This window comes from Carcharodon carcharias, chromosome 3 (assembly GCF_017639515.1).
Source record: "Carcharodon carcharias isolate sCarCar2 chromosome 3, sCarCar2.pri, whole genome shotgun sequence".
Classification (NCBI taxonomy): Eukaryota; Metazoa; Chordata; class Chondrichthyes; order Lamniformes; family Lamnidae; genus Carcharodon; species Carcharodon carcharias.
Genome location: NC_054469.1, coordinates 98,532,480 through 98,554,951, shown reverse-complemented (window position 1 = coordinate 98,554,951; position 22,472 = coordinate 98,532,480). Strand labels below are relative to the sequence as shown.

The following is a 22,472-nucleotide window of genomic DNA, read 5'->3' as shown; positions in this document are numbered from 1 at the left end:
TGGGATTTGGAGCCGTTCCTACTGACAATTAAAGGGTCAATTAAGGCCATTAAAAACCCTATTGTCCATGATTTTACGTTGCCCATGAGATTTGGTGCTCATCACACAGGCAAAATTGGCCGGCGGGCAGCCCATTTTTAACGAAGCCTCATCCAAGTGTGGGATGAAATGTCCGGGGTGAAATATAACAAAAAAATGATATCTGAGGATTGATGTTTTTTGAGTTTTGCTGTCAGGTGCTTGAATGTGCTGCAGAGACACAGTTTGCTGCATTTTTTTCTTCTCATTTAATTTGTCCAGGTCTGCAGCTCCCTGAGGCAGCTCCACAGCAGCTGAATGCCTTCAGGGAGCTCGCTAGAGGCACCTACCTGCACCCTCACTTCTGTTGGTGCCCACCCTCATCCCATCCCCTCGGCAGCACTGAGGCTTTCTCAGCATGTGTTTCACGCTGGTTGGCCGTTAAATGGCCAGCCAGCCTGAAATTGCATTCGGGGGCTGATCGCAGATGGATGCGCATTTCGTGTCCACTTCTGGGCCCACCAACTTGGTGAGCAGGCCAAATGTGAAATTCAAGCCATAGACCCTGATCTTTTTCCCAAAGCCTGGCAGAAAACGTGCAGTTAAAATGAGGGTTGTCACTTACCCTCTGCTTCCTTTGTCCCCATACCCCAATATTGACCTGTTCTTTTGAGCAGGTGAGCAGGATACCTTCAGAAAAGTGGTTCTGTTTAAATGTGGAGATCAGGGTCCAATGACTAATCAATCTGCAATTTTAGTTGCAGCCCTGAGTGAAGGAGCATGGCAGCTTCCTTGTTAGGTTAAATCTGTTGGGGAGCTGGATCATGAGCCAGGTAAAGCATAGACAGGTGTAATGAAATTTTTATTTAGGCTTCCTTGAAACAGAATGGCCCCTCCAGGCCTCAGAAGGCCTTGGGCTGCCTTCCTCCGGTTCAACAGAGAAAAGTGGAGGTTTTCATTCTTCATCTGTATGTTGTTGTAGCATTTGTAGCAGTGAGATTTTTAACTTATAGCCTGCAGGCTCTGATTCATTCTGATATCTATCTGAGTAGCTTTGAAGCATGTCTTTCTGAAAAATGGTTTCCTCAAGTAAAATTGACAGGCCTGTTGATAAGTTTAGAGCTTGCTGGATTGTTCCTTTGTGGCATACCATGCTGAATTTAAATGGCCATTAGACTGACATGAACTGATTTAAGTTTCTTAGAACTGTGTCTTTAAATGTTATTTTTCTTTAAGTTTTTCCAAAAGTGGATTACATATTTTAGCTTTAGGTATCTATATCACATAATGTTACACAATATTAAATTATGCTAACAACACTTATCTTTGCTGTATACACGCCACTTATCTTTGGAGGAAGAATTAATCACTGCAGTGTCTGCAACAAAATCATAAACTAGTTTGCAAAGAATGGGTTTACAATTTTGTTTCGACAAGCAGTTAGAGGAAATCTCTTCTCCCCTTTTCCGTGAATACCTTGCCAATTTAGTGGCACTTAGTGTAGAATTATAGGCAATTTTATGGTGTGGGCTTGCTTCCACTAAAACCTGATTGTCAAACTCAATTCAACCAGTGGAAGGAAGAGAATTTCAATGCATCAATCTAAAGTCGATTTGATTCAAATCCTAGAATTGAAAGGATGGTGTTCTCACCAGCACTATCAGTTAGTTCATCTAACCTTATGACCTTTATAATATCCTTACATTGAGTTATGGTAGACAATGCCCTCTTCTTTACCAATACTGACATTGTGGCCAGTCTTTAAAAGTATATATAAGGTTTCTATGAAATTAATTTATATGAATATTATGGCAGCACCAACTAAACAGGTCTTCCTTTAGAATTCCACATACATCTAACCAGCTTTGACTATCAGTGGCATCAATGTTATTGACGAGCTCAGTACAAGTGTGAGGATATTGGATTTTATGGACTGTAAGATCATACTTTGTGAAAGTGGCCACAAACTCTGTTAAGATGGCTGAAAATTAACATTTGACAATGGATATTTAAAACTGTGGCTAATGCTCGATTCCGTGGCTGATATTTTAAAGATGAACCTGAATAAGGGTACTTCACATCCATCTGTGAAGTTTAAAGACCTCATTGTGTAAGGATTAACCAACATTTGAGGAATATGAAACACTAGACTGTTGGCCTCAGAGTATCATATTGGACAATGGAATCTGTTTGATCTCAAGTTTGGACAGAGATAAGAGTGAATGACCATTGTCAACTGCCATTTTATCATTTTTATGTTTCTGGTTATCAGGTTCACTTTGTCCAGTAAATGCTAGCTGCACCCTTGATATTAACAAATTAGCTGGTGCTTGAAACAATAAAGGCAGAGAGATCGATTAACTGAACAAACACAGGTGGTTTATTAGAACTAAGAACAGAGAACTAACACCATGTGTGCTTCTTCAGTCACCTCCAGCTCTAGACTTACAATTAGACTTACAAGCCCACGCTGTGTAGCTATTGGTTAATAGTTGCATGGTCAACTTACTACATTCTCCTAAAGGTACATAGCACTCCACTTTACCACACCCCTCCCCCTTTACTTGAAAGTACAATTGACAAGCATCACAATTATTTATATGAATAACTACTGTTTCCTCAGATGTGTCGAGCATTGTAGCTCAATGGCCTCCGCTGATTTGTCCGAGATCCCTTTCTCAGGGGTCAACTGTCCACCAGGCTCTTCGGTGGAAGTGGGCAAGTTTGTGTCTTCGACCCTCTCGGGTTCAACAGGCCCCGACAGTACTTGCAAATCCTATGACATTTCTTCCACGTGCAGTGTGGACTCAAATGCAAATGATGGTGGCATTTCTTCTTGCGGGACTGTCTCTCTTCTCCAGGGATGATCCATGTGTTGTCTAATTATTCTGCCGCATACTGACACATTATAGGAGAGAGGTCCAGTCGCGGCATTCACTTCACCTAATAGCCAATTGGGCCCAGTTCCAAATTTCTTTCATGATTATGACCATCATGTTTAGTCTTCTGGGTCCCTTGGCTTCTCTCCACCATCCCCCCTAAACGTGTTAGACTGGTGCAGAGATATCTCTTCATGAATAATTCAGTGGGGGCAATACCGGTGGTCGTGTGTGGCATCATCCAGTATGTGAACAGGCAGTGACAATTTGGTGCTGATGGAATCCCCATCCAGTTTTTTCATCCCGGACTTAAAAGTTTGGACCGCCTGCTCAGCCAAACCATTAGAGGGGGTTGGTAAGGCAAGGTTTTGATATGAGTTATTCCACTGAGGGTTGTAAACCTGTGGAACTCCTCACTGGTAAATGCAGTCGCGTTGTCTAACACGAGCACCTCTGGTAACCTGTGCTCTGCAAAACTCTGTCGCAAATGGTCTATGGTGGCAGCAGACGTGAGTGACTGGACTTCATAGACATCCATCCACTTGCAGTGGGCATCTATTAGAAAAAGGAACATCATGCCCAAGAAGGGCTCCATGTAGTCAATGTGGAGGTGCACCTATGGCCACCCCGGCCATTCCCATGGGTGCAATGGAGCTAAGTGGGATAGCTTTTGTATCAGCTGGCATTGAAGACAACTTTTGACTAGGATTTTGATGTCCACGTCCATTCCTGGCCACCACAAGTAGCTGCACGTGAGCATCTTCATCCTACTAATGCCAGGGTGAGCGCATTGTAATTCGGCCAGTAATGGTCCTTCGCCATTTGCTCCCCAGGGCAATAAGCCATCCTGGCAGGTGAGCTCATATCTGTGATTGAAATAGGGCTTCATGTCATCAGACTTTGGCTTGCCTGACCATCCAGTCATGATCTGCTCCCGAACATGAGATAAAAGTGGATCTTGGCATGTCCACTCACAGATTTGTTTGTGTGGAAAGGGGAGGAATCCAAAAAATTTAGTACTAAGACAAATTCCTGGGGAATTGGAACCTTCACGTTGTTATCTGGCAGGGGGAGGTGGCTCAGCCCGTCAGCACGTGTGATCTGGCTTCCTGATTGGTGAATAAAAATGTATTTGTAAGCAGCCAATATCAGTGCCCACCTCTGGATGCAAGCAGATGCGATGGAGGGTATCACCTTATTCTCCACAAATAATCCCAGTAGAGGCTTGTGGTCGGATATAATGTGAAAATGGAGACCGTGGAGGTATTGATGGAATTTCCGAACACCAAACACAACAGACTAGCCCTCCTTCTCAATTTGAGAATATCATCGCTCTGCAGCACTGAGGGTGCAAGATGTATAACCAATGTTCGGTCGGAGACATCCACCATCCAATGTGAAAGTACAGCCCCTACTCCATAAGGCGATGTGTTGCAAGTTAAAATCAATTCTTTCTTTGGGTCAAAGTGGACCATTAGGGCCAATGATCTTAGCAAATGCCTTACCTTCAGAAACGCATCCCGGTGCGGAGCTTGCCATATTCGTTTATGGTTTTTCTTAAGCAATGCATATAATGGAGCCAGTACGGTTGATACATTTGGGAGAAATTGCCCATAATAGTTTATAATGCCTAAGAATGCCTTTAGTTCTGTAGTGTTTCCCAGTGCAGGTGCCTTCCGAATAGCCATGACCTTTTCTTCCACTGGATGCAGGCCCTGTGCGTTGACCTTATGGCCCAAGTAAACTACTTCTTTGGCTTGGAAAATACATTTTTCTCACTTCAAGTGCACCCCGGCTTGTGAGAAGCATTTCAGCACCTCCTCCAAATTACGTAAATGTTCTTGTCAGTTCGTCCAGTGACTAAGACATCATCCAGATTAACAAACATCTTGGGGCAGTCCCTGAAGCATATTTTCCATGGTACGCTGGAAAATAACACACGGTGATGAGACTCCAAAGGGTAGTTGAGTATATTGATACAACCCTCGTTGTGTATTAATGGTCGCGAATTCCCTAGATTCTTCTTCCAACTCTACCTGCCGGTAGTCCTGGCTCATGTCGAGTTCTGAATATGTAATGTCCCTTGTCAATTTTGGATATAATTTGTCAGTCTTCGGTATCGGGTGTCTATCAAGTTTGGCCACTCAGTGTACAGTTAACTTATAGTCATCGCATATGCGAACACTTTGTTCTGGCCTCAGTACATGGATTTTAGCTTGTAGCCCACAAATCCTTCCTAACTCGCCACTGAAAATGGAAGTGTACTTTTGTAACAATTCCTGTAAGTTTCTCATTCTGATTTGAAAAATTTTGGCACATTGCAATTTAATCTTTTTGAGCCAGTTGTGACCAATTAACTGGGGCCCACCCCAGTTACTACTATAAGGGGTAAATTTGCAGACTGATCCCCATACTACACCAGGACTTGACATATCCCTTTCACTCTTATTTATTCACCCGTATATGTTTTTAATTTAATGTCTGATTCTTCCAAACTTAAAGGATGGACTCCTTCATTCAAGTGTCTGAATATATGTTCTCCTATGACAGACATGGATGCCCCAATATCGATCTTCATCTTGATGGGTTGTTAATTGACTCTAATGATGACCTGGATTGGCTCAGTTTCACCCACTTTCAGGTTGTATATGAATAGATGTCAGATTCTACTTCCTCTGGTTCTTCAACAAGACAGATTTCATGATTTCTACCTTTGTTTTTAACATGCTGTCTCAGCCTAACTTCACAGTGCCCCGTTATGTGACGATTGTGGTGACAGAAAAAGCATTCACTATTTCTGAACTGTTGATCACCTGTAGGCTGCCTGTTTGCATTTCTCTCATTAATGTCATGCATTTTCACTGTAGTATTGTTCTTCAATGGTCTGTGGATGTTCCCCGCCTTTCTCCAGAGTCCAACGTTTTTAAGCCTTTTGTTACCAGTCCTTCTCATTACCAGTCCCACCAAGATGGACGGAGCCATTTTGTGTATCTTTCATTGCCTTCGAGCCTCTAACAGCGCTCTCCATGGTTGTTGCCAATTCTAGTGCCTTAGTGAAGTTTAGATTATTTTCAGATAGCAATCGCTATTGAATAGCATTGTCCCTGATTTCACATATCAATTAGTCTTTCAACCTGTCATTAATTGAAGTTCCGAACTCACAATATTCTGTTAATTCCTTTAAATCAGCTACAGAGTCAGCGATTGTCTCTCCTTGATGCCTATTCCTCAAAGTGAATTTAAAACACTGCATAGTGACTGAGGGCTTTGGCTTCAGGTGGCTTTTTATAATATTTACTAACCCGTTGAAAGTCTTCATATCGGGGGTGTTAGGTGATGTGAGGCTGGGGATCAGCTGATACGTTTTGCTTCTGCATGAAGACAAAAGAATCTCCCTCTTCTTGTCCTCCCCTGTGATATCATTAGCTGTAAAGAAGAACGCTCAGCTTTCGACATTATGAGACCAGTCTTCGGATACGGGGTTGAATGATTCAAGATGCCCAAACTGCGGCATTCTCGATGTCTAAGGAGACTGCGCTTTCAAACAGCTTTCAAGGTGGTAACAAAGTAACATAGCTGGCTTACCACGGCTTTCTTGATTGCCATCAATTGATCCGGTTTATCCTCATTGCCAGTTTTATGTTTTTGGTTATCAGGTTCACTTTGTCCAGTGAACGCTAGCTACGCCCCTTGATGCTAACACATTGGTTGGTGCTTGAAACAGTATAGGCAGAGAGACCGATTAGCTGAACAAACACGGGTAATTTATTGGAACTAAGAACAAAGCACTAACACCATGTGTGCTTCTTCAATCACCTCCAACTCTGGACTTACAGTTACCCAAGAATTCCACGCTGTGTAACGATTGGTCAATACAGTCACATGGTCAACTAACTACATTCCCTTAAATGTACAAAGCACTCCGCTTTACCACAATCATGGTGGTCTGGACCTGGTCATGTGACTGGAATTACCTGTCAGGGACTGCAGCATAATACAACTGGAAGAAAGCAAAACTGTGTGCGTGCGAGAAACACCACCAGGAAACATCTGAAACAATTGAACCATCATAGCTGAAACTCTTCCAATGCAGCGAAAGTACTGTACTTGTTCCATTTTTCAAGTCCACCTAAGAAACAACCTCTTGGCTATTTGTCTACAAGAAACTTCACAGCTTCATGAGAGCCCTTTGTTTCTAAAAGACTTTCACTCAACTAAAGTATCAACTCAGCCAAGAAGTTCATCAGGCCTGCATCAATATAAAAACTGAGTTAAGAACTCAATTATTATAATTACGGATTTAACTTCATCTGTGCCTATTTTTTGTGTGTGTAAATGTGATCCAGACAAGCGATTGAGACATTGGGCAGAATTTTGCCCTTGATGGACGGGCGGGTCCGACCCACTTGGCAGTGGGTGGGCAGCTGATCGCCGCTGCTGAAACAAGCCCCGCTACCATTTTACGTGGGTGGGCCAATTAAGGCCCGCTTAGCGGGCTGCCCGACGAAGCACTATGCGCTTCCTCTGGGATGGGGGAGGGGATTCCCCAACTGTGAGAGTGCGCACTTTCGGGCATGCACGCAAAAGAGCACACATCTCCCTGAGGCAAAGTGCTGCCTCAAGGAGATCGCTGAAAGGCTGTCAAAAGATTAAAAATATAACAGTAAAAAATTCATTAACATCCCCTCTTGTGAAAATGTCACATGAAATGGGACATGTTAATAAAGTACACAAAACCTTTAATAAACGTTTTTAAATCCGATATCAAACCTCATCCCACCACTGGATGAGGTTTGTAAAAAATCACTTACCCACATGCCCGTTGGGCCCATGTGCCAAGCTGAAGTTCACACGGGCCCCTCAAATTCCTGGTCGATTGGTGAGTCAATGGCCTTAACAAGGCTTTTAATTAATGGCGGGCGTGCGTCCCGCCGATCTAACTATCACGATGCCGCATGCTGATGTCGGGATGCTCGCATACGTCAGCGTGCGACATTTTCAGTGCTGGCGTGCGAGCTCCGCCACCCGCACATCAGCCAGAAAATTCTGCCCATGGATGGAATTGTCCCAGGTTTGCACTAAATGCGGTAGCAGGTGGGTAAAACGTTTTACCTGCTGGCCACAATGGCGGCTTTTCAAGCCGCACCAAGCCAAATCCGCTGCATTATTTATGCATTCCCGGGAAATACAATGTTCCATGGCAGGTGGATTCTCATTCGCCCGCCACCATCACCTCATAACTTCAGCATGCCGGGCACCGTATTTAAAGTGCAACCATATGCTCATGTCTCGGTGCTTCCAGCCCATGAGCGCTGCCAAGATGACATGGCCTGAAAGGTAAAAAGGCTGTAGGCCCCAGGTTCAATGACATGCCTCTCGAGCGCATTTTGGATGCAGTGGAGGCTCGCCTTAATGTCCACTACCCTCACTCTGGCTGCACATGTGCAGCAACATCACTAACCTGGCTTGGGAAGCTGTGGCAATGGTGGTCAGCACCAACGCCCTTTAAAAGAGTACAGCCACCCAGTGCCGCAAGAGGATGAATGATCTCCTCCGTTCCACCAGGGTAAGTCGCTCTTCTCATCACTTTCAACTCAGACACTCATAAACCCATCACAGGTCCACAGGGCCCTCTTTCACTGCCAGTTCAAGGAACATCACTATTCACACACACCTTCATTGTCCTCATCCTGTCCATGGAACCACTCACCACCCACACATGCCAGGCATACTTATCATCTGGCCTGGCAGGTGTCCTGCTAACACTCTCCATCTCTATTCATGCAGGACAAGCTGGCACACAACAAGAGGGAGAGGTCGCAGGCTGGTGGAGGAATGTCTGAAATCAAGATCCTCATGGACTTTGAAAACAGAGCCATCCAGCTGGCTGGAAGAGATCTGGACCATTCCTGTCATGACAGTGAGGTCAGTGGTGCTCTGCCAAATGAGGATCCAGCAGACAACCATGCTGTTTCCAGTTTCGCAGTCCACTGCTATGCACTAATTATCTCCCCTTACTTCCACAGGCACATCTGGGAAACAGCTGATGGACTCTATGACCCAGGGCCTCTAATCAAGCCCTGAAGAAACCTCCGAAGAGGAATCTGGAGACACCCTCCCTGAGGTCCTGTTACAGTGCTCATCCACACCCTCCACCGGCGCAGAGACCTAGCATTACAGTAGCCTTGGGGTCACAATCTGGTGAGCACATCACACTGTCTGATCCGCAGCAGGCGACGGCAGGGACTTCCCAGGTCCCCAGAACTCAGAGGATTGCTGAAGGCCAGAAAATCATTGAGTCCGGGTCAGATGATGAGATCTGGACTCGGTCATGTCACAGTTGCTGGAACTGTAAAAGCAAGCTCGGGAACTTCACGAAGGGATGTCTGCTGCAATAGTCAGATTGCAAGGCAAGATGGAGGAGTCCAACTGCCTTCAGGCTAAGGTGATAGCGCTGGCATGCCAATGCACCAAGATCAACACTGGTAGGGTGGCGGGCACCATGGAGACCTTGGTCCAGGAAGTCACTCCTGCACTGCTGTGTGGGCAGAACTCCAACGCTGATGATATAGTTGGCCTCAAACAGTGTGTGTGCAAGAGGGGTGCAGGGCAATTCGATCTTATTCCAGCTACCCCTTCTCCTCAAGGAGTCAGCCATAGGGAGGAGGATCAGCAGGTCTACCCCACCCGGAGCAATCCATCCAGGTGACCCCGGGAGTGTCTGGCCCATTGTGGCCAGGTGTCACAGAGTTCCGTCATTCTCTCAGTGCTCTCTCAGCACCTTTAGGGTGGAGCTGGCCCCCATCTCTTCAGCATCTGTGACCAGTGATGTTGTGTGCCTGAAGGGGGTCAGGTGCTGAAGGCAGACAAAGGATCAGATGCTTTTAATGTTTCATGGCTGCGTCTCTATGATATGACCCTGGTCACACAGTGCAAGCAAGCTGCTCTCTGCCAGACAGGGGTCAAATATTCTCAGACGCTATGTGAAGATCTATGGAGGTCCTCACTGCATGTCATAATCATCCTCCTGCAATTGCCTATTAAGGCATCCACTGCATTTCTATGACAGGAGCATTACCACAGAGGGTATGTGCATTGTCATAAGCCAGACTAGAGTCAAATTTTGATAGATACAATTTGAGGATCTATGGTGCCTCTTTACTGCATGTCATCAACATCCTCCACAAATCTAGCAGCTATGAAGACCTCCTGAGCACGTTGGCCTCATCTGGCCAGCGCGAGGGCCTCATCCCCGTCATTGTCATCTTCAAGGAACTCTTCAATCTCATCGCTCTTGGCATCCTCCTTATCGGAGGAGACCTCCAGCTCCTCCATCTCCTCCTCAGCCAGCTCCTCTCCCTGGTCCTGTGCCAGGTTATAAGGGGTACGGCAGATGATGTTGGTGGGTGACACCCTCTGTGGGGTGCATCAGACCAACGCAGGCACCGAAACCTTGTTTTCAGCAACCCAATGGTTTGCTCCACCAAGCTGCGAGTTGCAGAATGAGCCTCATTATACCTTCGTTCTGCTGCAGCCTGAGGCCGCCACATCCTCTACCGGTAGCCCTTGTCCCCGAGGAGCCATCCCTCCAGCTTCTGTGGATCCTGGAAGACATCAGGGATCTGTGACCAACTGAGAATGTAGGAATTGTGCACACTCCCTGGAAACCGTGCACAGATCTGCAGGATGTGTTTATGGTGGTTGCACATTCAGCGAATGGAATCCCTTGTGGTTAATATACTTGACCGTGTGTTGCAATGGAAATCTGATCACCACATGAGTGCAGTTGATGGCACCCTGAACCTGTGGGAAACTCAAGATCTTGGCATATCGAATCACTCTTGCATCCTGGCTGTCGTGGTACCGGGCAAAATGCACATAGTTGTCTGCCCTCGCAAAGGTGGCATCCATGATCTCATGGATGCATTTGTTGGTGGAGGCTTGTGATATCCCACAGAGGTCACCTATGGAACCCTGAAAGGAACCACTGGAGTAGAAATTGATCGCCGTGGTTACGCTCATGGCCACTGGTAGTGGATGCTGCCCATGTCCCCATGGAGCCAAATCCTGCAGCAGGTGGCCGATATGACTGACCAGTTCCCTAGATATGTGGACTCTTTGGCAACAATGGTTCTCGATCATCTGCAGGAATGAAAGGTGGCGTCTATAGAGCCTGGGTCTAGCTAGGTACCTACAAGCAATGGCTCGCTGTGGCTTTTCGGCAACATGTGCGGGAACTTCAGTCACCCCTTCTTCCAGGGGGTGCTGCTCCTCCCTCTGCATAGCCAGGTGCCTCAGTTGCTCTCTTCTCTATCATCTTTGCTCTCTGTAAGCCGCGAGGCAAACAACTAGGTCACCAGCCTCCATGATTCTGATGTGCCCCTCCTCTCTTTGAAAGAGAGAGATGAATGGATTGGTATGGGTATACTAAGAACCTGTCTTAGTTAAGTCTGACGGCCCCTTAACGCATCCCGGAGAGTGCCGGCCACCATTTGGATGGCCAGAGATTTCTGCGCTGCAAGGCTGTCCAAAACCCTGCCCACCTCCGCCCCATTCCACCTGACTGATTGATGGTAGCTTTGCCCATTGGGCTTCATGCTGTGCTCTCAGCTCAGGCACAGACGTTCTCCTAACCTGCACTGCAAGGCTGCACTGTTAGCTTGAAGCATGGGAGAGACTGGTCCACACTGGGCAAGGGGCTGTAAGCACCTTCACTAGTGACTGCTTCATGGCTAGTTTAGCAAGGAGATTGTACAACTTGCCCAGTGGTCCAACTGTTGGGCAGTCCACTTAAATGCTCATTACTTTGCTTTCTGGCCCAGTGGGTGAAAAGCTCTGGACATCTTGGCGGCACTTTGATGCCTCTCCATTGCTTGAGTGGGCAGAGAAGCTAGAGGCCCGACTCCAATCATATAAATGTGGCTGCACCTGAAATGTCACAGCTGCCAAGGAATGGTCACTTTATACAAGGTTTCTCAAATACTTGGCCACTTCACTCGCCCACACCCGCCCCGCCACCAACCCGCATGTGCTTTAGGGCTACTTCAACAGCTGGGCAACCCTTGTACCACCCCCCACAAACCCCCCTCCCTCCCACCAGGTTGCCTCAACCGCAGGGCAGCCCTTGCCCCCCCCCCCAACCCCACAACGTGCCTCAACCTTGAAGTCCAACAGGTGACCCGGGCGTGCGCTTTGCAATGTTACTGTGTACTCACCTCCGAATTCCCCTCAAAGTGCATCCTGCCAGGTACTTGCCTTTTATATGCTGTTGTGAAACACGTCGGCATGCAATCATGCCAACATGGGTGGACGATCAAGTGGTGGGTGGAGACACAATTCCGACAAGCTGGCCTTATAATGATATGATAATGTATTACAAAGAGGTTCTCAACATCCGATGGCGGGAAATGCGGCACGCCATCAGCAGGCGGAGTGGACGATCACAGACTGGTTTCACAATGTCGTGAAACCAATTTTTGGCCTGCTCGCCATATTGTCCATTCATGCCACTGAACACACCCGAAGCCCACAGGCATGGAAAATCTTGGCCATTGTATTCAAACATCCGAGGCAAGTGCAGGAGAATAAATAACCTTTTTTTTTTAAAAAAAATCACCAAAAAGCCTTCTGCTGGAATTTATTTTAAATTAAGAAAAATCAGTCTGAGGGTAAGGAAGTACACACACCTTACATACAAACATCCTGATTACAGGCTACAAGGGACCACACAAATCAGATCTGTAACTTTATTCACATCTGCCACAGAAATATATGAACCCATTCATTGATGTACTAAATGTGTAGTCCTGGTAAATGTGTGGTACAATGTAGTTACAAATATAATGGGTAATTTTACCATTTTATATTACATACCATATTGTATTCTTTGTATTAAATGTTCATTATTGATGTTAGGGTTTGTAGACCATGGATCGGGACTTGTTCCTTAGCCAGCAAAATCCAATTGGATTTTAAATTTTTTCCGTAGAGTTCTATTGCACTGTACCCAAGAAAATCCTACCAGATTTCAGTCTTGAGGAATTTGTTCCCAAGCCTCTTCCCAAGATTCTTAAAGAATATCATGATAATGGTTATTAAGTGCTAACATTTGTTCAAGGCATTGTGCCAAACTTTACAAATATATAGTATAATAGATAATTGTGTAACTCAATAAATAATATATAAAATACTTAGCTTCATTCAGTACATATTCAGAATCATTCTGGGGAAAAGGTGTTTGAAGTTAAATGTTATTGAAAATGTTCAGTGCTAAGTCATTAGAAAATCAGTCATTACAAATATTTAAGAAACTTTTTTGTGTACTCTTTAAGCAGTGGATTCAAATTGTCATTCAACTTCTTTCCACTACATCTAAAGAAGCATAAATATGCTTTTACTGTTCTTTGTTTATAGACCACAGGGGCCCAGGTGCAGGTAGCAGGTGATATGCTTCCAAACTCCACTGAACGTGCTGTTACTATATCTGGCACACCAGATGCCATTATTCAATGTGTAAAACAGATCTGTGTGGTGATGCTGGAGGTACGACATCTGGAGAAAAATGCAAACCGTATCCTTACATTTGAATTTTGCAGTTACAAGCTAGAATAAAAGTAATTGTACAATTAAATTTTTTTCAGACACAAGGATGAATTATTAAAAGATTATATATACTCTTAGTAATTAATCTGTTAAATCATAAAATTAATCTCAAATTGTTAGTAATATACATAAGGAACTGTTAACCATCAACAATATTGAGTTGCTCTATTGCTCTACATTGCTCTATTACTTTATGTTCTTGTCTTTAGTCCCCACCCAAAGGTGCTACTATTCCCTATCGCCCAAAGCCTGCCTCTGCACCCGTCATTTTTGCAGGTGGCCAGGTAAGAGCAGACACCATTTTGGCTTCCGCAGGAAACCACAGCGTCTTGGCCCACCATCAGCCAGCACCTGTTAGTTTTTCAAATTTTTTTCTGTCTTCTTTCTTGTCTTAATTACTAATTTAGAAACATAGTATGCCATATCTTATTTATGCAGGGGGTGACTAATATCTTACCATCTGCTAATAATTCTAATTATTCTCAGTTTTTCCTGACACTGCATTAGTCTGAATTTATTTGACAGTTTTTAACATAATATTGAGATGGCTTTCAATTCATAAATTTTGACATTCTATATTGGTCTTCCCCTACCTTAAATAGTGATTTGGTTAGATTGCAAAACAAGAAATCTAAAGTATTGCATGCCATATTATCTTACTCAGTTCTTGCTTTTTAAATATTTTATAAGTAGCTTTATTTTTCAATTTTGAGGAATCGATTGCCCTTATATATTTGGTATATTTCATTACATGGCAACCATAACAGTGATTAAAGTACATGCCATTGCTTCTAGGTAAACAGCAGAGTACCTGGCAATGGACATTGTTACTTATCTTGGACTTGATTTTCCTTTTGGGCGTGGGAAGTGGATATCAGAACTGTTTCCGGATACCAAGTCCACATCCAGAGGGAAGCATCTTCACTGGGCAGTGTTTACTGATTAGAGTGTGGCTCAGGTAGCCAATCATGAGATGAATAGAGGCAGTTCAGAAAAACAGCAGACCTGATTTTAGCTGCTATTTCATTGCATTACTTGCTGAAATACACAGTGAGCAGGAAAGGCAGAGGCCTGGAATCAGGGCAGGGCTTCCTCTAGTTTTTCTGATGGTTTCCTGGAGATCCTTCTTGAGGAAGTTAGAGAGAGGATGGAGGTCCTCTTCCCAGAGGGTGGCAGGAGGACACCAAGAAGGCCAGGATAAAGGTCACCAACACAATAAGCAGACAGAATATGGTATTCAGGAACTGCGTCCAGTGTAGGAAGAGGTTTAATGACCTTACTTGCTCTGGCAAAGTGATTGTAATGCAGAACCCTCAGGACAGGCATCTGGGTATTCATCCTTCAGCAGACATAGTGGCTGAGAAGCCTCAGGGTGCATCTTGCTCCTGAACATGGGTGAATGTATGCTTAGGATACTTACTGACCCAGCAGGAAGACTCGGAGCAATAGGGCAAAATTTTTAGCTTGCACAACCTGCCTGAGCGTAAACTGACACACGATGACGTCGGATGAGCATCTCAACATCAATGTGCTATTGTGCGATATTTGGTTCGGCGGGTGCGCGCCAGAGTTGGCAGTGCACCCACTGACAATTAAAAGGCCTAGTAAGGCCATTAAATTATCAATTAAATAGAATTTTTTGCTGCGGGTTGCGGTTGGCGGTCAGGCGAAAAGGCCAAGTGGTCTTTGCATTTTTTAGGAAACCTCATCCACGGGCAAGATGAAGTTCCCTATTGCAAATAAAAATAAAATAAAAATTTTAAAACTTAATTAATAACGTCCCTGCTCATGTAACAGAGTCACATGAGGGGACATGGTTCTTACATTTTTCAAATCTTTATTTATTTTTTTAAATGGACTCATCTCCCTGAGGCAGCTCTGTACCTCAGGGAGATTTTCAAGCGTTCAATCGCGTGCCTGCTCGAAGTTTGCACTTGCCCCACTCGCCCTCCTTCCCTTGCCTGCACAGGTAGCACTGAGCGCTGCCGTTCGTGCTTCATGCTGGCTGGCCTTTATTGGTCTGCCAGCGTGAAATCGCTTTCCAGCCCTGATCGCAGGCGGCAGGTGGCTTCCTATCTGCCCCTGTCAAGCCCACATGACAAGGGTGAAATTCAGTCCATAGTGTTGCTGAGGACCTGCTACCATTGAGACATGCAGCTTTTTATGTGTATGAGCCACTGACATTGACCATACAGGCCATCAGTTTCTGATGTACCTGTTTTCTCCTCGCAGTAGAAATGCTAATGCCCAAGAAAGGGCTCAGATATAAGGAGTTATCCACCTGCCTGTCATCCACATAATGGAAGAAGGAATCGTGAAGATTGTCAAGATGAAGAGCAAGTCAGGAGAGGCGAGATGGACATCCCTGGTGGAATAACGGTGAAGAGAAACTGGAATTCATTTATTAAGGGGGTGCATGGCACTCCAGTCTATCCAACAACATGTGGGAAACTCAGCTGTATTGGGAAGCCTCAGCACTGCAGAGGCTTCTGATCTCCAAAACTAACTCTCATGAGTTCTTGTTGTGCCTCGCATAGGTGCTGACATCAAAGCTTTAAGACCGACTCCTTCACCACCACTGGGCCAAGTGCTGACAGAGCAGAACTACAGACTAAATAATATTACACCCTACAAGTGTACAAGCCCTCCACCAGCATAAACACTGTCACTTCAGTGGCTCTTTGCACATGATTAGTTTGCTCAGTTTGGGTTCCGCCAGGGCCACTCAGTTCCTGACCCCATTACTGCCTTGGTTCGAGCATGGACAAAAGAGCTGGATTCCATAAGTGAGCTAAGAGTGACTGCCCTTGACATCATGGCAGCATTTGACTGTGTGTGGCATCATGGAACTCTAGTTCCTTGGGCCCAGAAATGAGAAGGAGTCAATGGGAATCAGGGGAAAACCTCTCCACTAGTTGAAGTCATACCTAGCACAAAAGAAGATAGTTGTGGATGTTGGAGGTCAATCATCTCAGTTCCAGGACATCACTGCAGGAATTCCTCAGGGTAGGAAGCCTGTGGTGAGTAATTCACTCCGGGCTCCCCAAAGCCTGTCCACCATCTACAAGGCACAAGTCAAGACTGTGATGGAATACTCTCCACTTCCCTGGATGAGTGCAGCCCCAACACTCAAGAAGCTTGACACCATCCAGGACAAAGCAATTCACTTGATTGGCACCCCATCCACAAACATTCACTCTCTCCACCACCGATGCACAGTAGCAGCAGTGTGTACCATCTACAAGATCCACTGCAGAAACTCACCAAGGGCTCCTTAGACAGCACCTTCCAAACCCATGTCCATCTAGAAGGACTTGGGCAGCAGCCACATGGGAACACTGGAAGTTCTCCTCCAAGTCACTCACCATCCTGACTTGGAAATATATTGCCGTTCCTTCACTGTTGCTGGGTCAAAATCCTGGAACTCCCTAACAGCATTGTGGGTGTACCTACACCACATGGACTGCAGCTCACCACCACCTTCTCAAGGGCAATTAGGGATGGGCAATAAATGCTGACCTAGCTAGCAACACCCACATCCCATGAATTAATTTTAAAAAATTAGGTAAGGCGGCATTTGGTGAGGAGCATGTCATAAGTGTGCAGGAGGAGATAGCAGTGGCAGAGGCAACTGAGGGCAGTCCCTCTGGGAGGGTGGAGGACAGACACAGCCATGCTCTGATGGACACAGATGCAGAGTCGCAGGAAAGAAGGCTCTAAATGGATCAGCAGCAACAGGTGTGGACTCACATGTCGGAGGAATGGAGGAGTCCATTCATCTCATGTTCTCCACAATGGCTCAAAGCTTTGAGCACATGAGCTCTTCCATTGAGAAAGAGGCCAGGTTCCTGGAGAATCATATGCAATAGCACTTAGAGTGCATGCAGGGATCGTGCACTGACATACACAGGACGCATGCCACTCTATGTAGCCTAAACCCTTCAGTGGTACAGTTGGCACAGAGCTGTTTGGAGGGATGCAGTTGTGCCCCTGCTGGTACTCCCTTCCAGCCATTCAGAACACCAGCCAAGGGCTGAGGCCATCACGGAGGAGGATGAGGGTGCCACCCTTCATGCTGCACCATCATCATCATCGGACTCCTGGGGCCCACTGATTGAGGGAGTATTTGTACAGAAGGGCCCAGTGAGGAGGCTGCCCCTGCAATGATGCAGGTGCACAACCTCTGGAGTTTCACCCCAGCCCCCAACGGTACCTCTACAGCGATGATGACTACAACGTGCATCTCACCCACAAGCAGAGTCAAGTGAGCAGGCTGCCTCTAACTCTTCAGAGGCCATAAGGAAAGCATCATGTTGAGGTGGCAGAGGGTAAAGGCCACCACAGCGGGTGGAGCATTAAATAGGTCATTTGGTTGTCTACCTCATGTAACAATGTAGTTGTTATCATTTTGAATACCATGTAAATACTGATACATGAAGTCAGGTGTGTGATCCTTTTTCTAATGACTGTATGGAAAAGATGGAGGAAGTGGTGAAAAGGAGCAAAGGTCAGATGATCCCGGACATTATTGGCATTGTGATGAGATCCTTGAATCCCATGTCAGCCCAGCCATCTCCCTGTGCAGTCATGGCACCCTTGTGTTCTGCATCTTCCCCTTTTTGCTCCTCTTTTTCCTCCTCTTCCACTATCTGACACTCCTCTCCCTCCAATGAACTGTGTCCATCTAGCCCTTCACCCTCTTCAATGTCCATGCCTCACTGGAGGGTCATGTTATGGAGAGGGAAGCAGACCACCACCATACATGAGTGTACTGTAAGGCCTACCTGCATCAAGCTTCTACTGTCAACTGCTACCTTTCTTGTGTTCAGGTGGTCTGCCAATTTTTATTGGAAGCCTTGGCCCCTTCTGTTATGCAGTCATGATACCTGCAGGGTGATAACTGCCCAAGCACTTACTGACCACTCTCCTCCACTACCTGCGCTAATCCAATGGCACATATGTGCCAATGGCTGTGTCTCCCTCTGCATCATTCTCCCTTTCATGGGCCTACTTAGTTCCCTGGGCTAGAAATGACTAAATCACCACTGTGTTTCCACCTCCATGTACCTGGTCTGCACCAAAGCCAATTTGTAGTCCGTATTCCCATCAATATTTAAACATGGCTCTCAATGAGCTTTTAAACAACCTTAATTGCAGTTGTCAATGGACTGGGCAGATTCTTGGGGCTGCCCTCCCCCACCCTGATGAAACTCTCTGCTGACAGAAAACTGGAGTGTCAATTAGCACTGGTATTTTCATTCTTCACCCGCCTCTGTTCCAGCCTCTTGTCACTGCTTGATAAGGCAATATATTGGTTCCCACAATGCCGATGTTTTCAAAGCCATGCCTTCATGAAGTGGTGCTGCATCATGTTGACCAGGAAGATTCCATGCTCAATCCTTGATTTGTGATGAGTTAACCTATCTCAGCTCTAGTGGCAGAAGGTGTACAATTGAACACAGTATCTCTGGCTAGAGATGGGAAAGCAAACAGAGTTCCTGCTCTGGAACATGATACAGTGATTCCTATTTGCATGGACATCAAGTTAGGATTGGAGGGGTCTTGGCTGAGCTCAGCTGAAAGACCACCCAGTGCCCAGGCTTACCTGTGATATAATAATTTCAGTAATGCCAATGGAATCTCACTGAGACATATGTTACAGTCTATGGGAGGGGAAGGGAAAGGGAGAAAAGAACAGTCACATGCATACGCATTTGAAATCTGACTAAAATCCTATCTGACCTAAAAGGGCAAGCTATTCCTTTCACTTAAGGCTTTTGTGTGCTTTATAAAATGGACCATAGTGCTTTAAGTTTAAATGTGGCTGTTATTTTAAGTGAATGTGATTTTGTCGTATTTTTATTCAGTTTTGTGGTTTAATTTAGCATTTTAGAATGCACAGATAAATGTAATTGCATGTTTTTAACCCTTTGTTTTAGGCATACACAGTTCAGGGACAGTATGCAATTCCTCATCCTGACGTGAGTCTTGAGCACTCCAATCAGTGCCCTCTTTCTCATTTGTTCTGGGCGGCATTTATTTTCTGTCATTAATAAGTGGAAGAGAGTTTGCTGTAGTTTTTGCTGTGTGTAATACAGTAATATGTAGTTCAGTGTGAATTATTTGGAATTTGTTTTGTGATTTATATTTGCTAGAAAGTACATTGGCCCAGATACAAATCGTTAGCCTTGTGTTAATAGCTTAAAATGTGTTAATTATTTAAATGTAAATAGTATTTTGACATTAACAATAGTTATTATATATTTAGCAGTAGAAATATAATTAATTTTAACACATTTATTTCTGAATAGTAGCATAAATGATTGACTTAAAGAATGTATTTAATTTAATTAATTAATCCTGTTTTTTAAAGAAAGATGGTTTCTGTATTCTGATATAATTCCATTTGATTGGTTAGCTCTAATTTCCCATCCTGCCCTGCAGTTGACCAAGCTTCACCAGTTGGCTATGCAGCATACCCCTTTCAATCCCCTTGGGCAGACCACCCCTGGTTTCCCTGGTACGTACCCATGACACCGTGGGGATGTCCTTTCTCAAAGCACCTTTATCTCCCATGGTCATTATATCACTTAATTAAATGTGGTCAATGACCAAGTTTCCTGTCGTCACGTTTAACTGTGACTAATTTTTATAATTACCCTTGTTATGAGTTATGTCATTAATAGTTATTCATTGTTGTCTTGTACCCCTGTTAACAGATTTGTTGTTAAAAAAATAATAGTATGTTGTAGCATCATTTAAATGTAATATGTTTCTGTTTTAATTCCAATATAGTACAATTATGTCCTGTTGTTCAACATCTTTTCTAAATTTCATTTTGTCTTAATATTAAGCATTTCTGTATTAGCCAAACCTTGATATTCTCATTAACATACATCTGATGCATGTTACATGAAAAAGTTGTGTAATATACAGACAGAAACAATTAAAACTGTAAATCAGTCTCTTTCCTGAATCCTTATCATGTTTAATTTACTTTTGAGATATGATCTTTTAAATTTGTGTTTCTTTTAAAAGATAACTTCCTTTATTTTAATCCTTCCTTAATATAAACTGTCTGTTTTATGACTCTCAACCAATAGTTGTTGTTTTTAATTTCTTTAAGTTCTTTTCCCTCATTTTTCCTTTTTCATTTTCTAAATCTTGCCATATCTTTTCAGTTACCTTCTTGCCTGATATACTCTTATATCTTTGTATCTGTATTTTTGCACATCTAAACCTTTGCTTCTCACATCTATTGACGTTTTCCTTTTGTTTGTACGTTCCTCCTTATTCTTTAATTTTACCTTTGTTCTGTTTCATATTTTATATGCTGTGTAGCTGTCTCTTTTGATCTCTCTCACTTCTTCTTTGTTTTTGCTTCTTTTTAATTTTTCTTCAAATCTTTTAAGACACTTTGTTTGTTGAATGCCTATGAGAAAGTTGATCCTAATAGACTTCCATTTCTGCCCCAGCAGCAGGACTGGATGCCACTGGTCAAACCAGTTCCCATGAGCTCACTATTCCAAATGATGTAAGTGTTGCTATATTAACTACTCCTAGCAATCTGCATGCCACACCCTAATCATGCTAACACTACTGTTTATATAATCACAATAAATAATGATCTCCTTCAAACACATCACCTGATGAAATAGAATTATATTTTTTAAAAGTTTGAAGTAATAATAGAATAAGAGCCAGGATTGTGTGAACGCTTTTTTTAATCTTAACCACGATTTAATGTTAGAATCACTTTTGTTATTATGTACACTATGGATGATAATTATTTATGAAAAGTTGATCAATAAATAAATCACTAATATGTTAATGTAAAACATGGGTTAGAACTGCACATTCTAAAGAGAAGCATGCCTCCCTTAATAAACTCAGATTGTGGCAAGTCTGTTCAGACAACATTGGATGTCATTGGAGATCTGTATCACGGGGGAGAATTTTCGCCCGGTCGGGGGGTTGGCCGTGAGTGGGCGGGGGCGCACGCCATTTTAAATGGGGGGGCCCCAAAAGGCCCACCCAGCGTGATGCGCTCCTGGAAGTGCTGAGCGCGGCCTGTGCAGGCGGGGGGAGTAGGCTGAGTCTGGGCCTGCCCTTTTTCGTGCATGCGCGCAAAAGAGCACAGAAATCTCCCTGAGGCACAGAACTGGCTCAGCGAGATTAGTTTGAATTTTAAAAATTTCAATACGGAAAAAGAAAAAAAATTTTTAAGACATGTCCCCTCATATGACACTGTCACATGAGCTGGGACTTGTCAATGAATTTCATTAAAATGTTTTATTAAACTTTAAAAACCTTCCTGAAACCCCAACCCGCCCTTGGATGAGGTTCCATGATAAATACGAAGGCCGCCTGGGCTCTTCGCCTGGCCTCCAACCTTAAGGTTGGGCGGGCAACTCAGTTAATTATTTTAATTGGCTTTTAAATGGCCTTAATAGGTTGTTGACAGTTCGGTGGGTGTGCAGCCAACTCCGCTGTGCGCCCGCCAAACTGAAGGTCTGAATGATGCGCAGTGATGTCGGGACGCAAGCCAGACGTCAGCGTGCGTCATTTTACATATCAGCAAGCGAGGCCCGCCCCCACTTGTCGATCCGAAGATTCTGGCCATGGTTAATAGCAATAAAAACAATTTGCACTTATATATCATCTTTGACATAATAAAACATCTCATGACACTTTACAGAAGCACTATGAAACAAATTATGACACCAAGCTACATTAGCAGATGTCAGGGCAAATGCCTAGACCTTTGGCTAGAGGTTGGACTTATAGAGTGTCTTTAAAAGGAAAGAGAGGTAGGGAAGTGGAGAGTTATGGGAAGGAAATTTTAGAGCTTAGGACCTAGACAGCTGAAGGCATAGCCACTAAAGGTGGACCAGTTAAAATCAAGAATTTTAAAGACCAGAATTAGAGAAGCACAGAGATCTCGGAGGGTTGTGGGGCTGGAGGAGATTTGAA

The 22,472-nt window shown here is 44.4% G+C and overlaps 1 protein-coding gene across 1 annotated transcript in view; it reads left to right on the top strand.

Moving 5' to 3' along the window:
* Nucleotides 1-22,472, top strand: part of zgc:110045 (uncharacterized protein LOC664755 homolog) — a 269,243-nt gene that overhangs the window by 199,715 nt on the left and 47,056 nt on the right. The window contains exons 8-12 of the mRNA XM_041184229.1: nucleotides 13,311-13,439; nucleotides 13,709-13,783; nucleotides 19,439-19,480; nucleotides 19,944-20,019; nucleotides 20,978-21,033. Coding sequence (XP_041040163.1) covers nucleotides 13,311-13,439; nucleotides 13,709-13,783; nucleotides 19,439-19,480; nucleotides 19,944-20,019; nucleotides 20,978-21,033 — 378 coding nt within the window. The remainder of the gene's footprint in view (nucleotides 1-13,310; nucleotides 13,440-13,708; nucleotides 13,784-19,438; nucleotides 19,481-19,943; nucleotides 20,020-20,977; nucleotides 21,034-22,472) is intronic.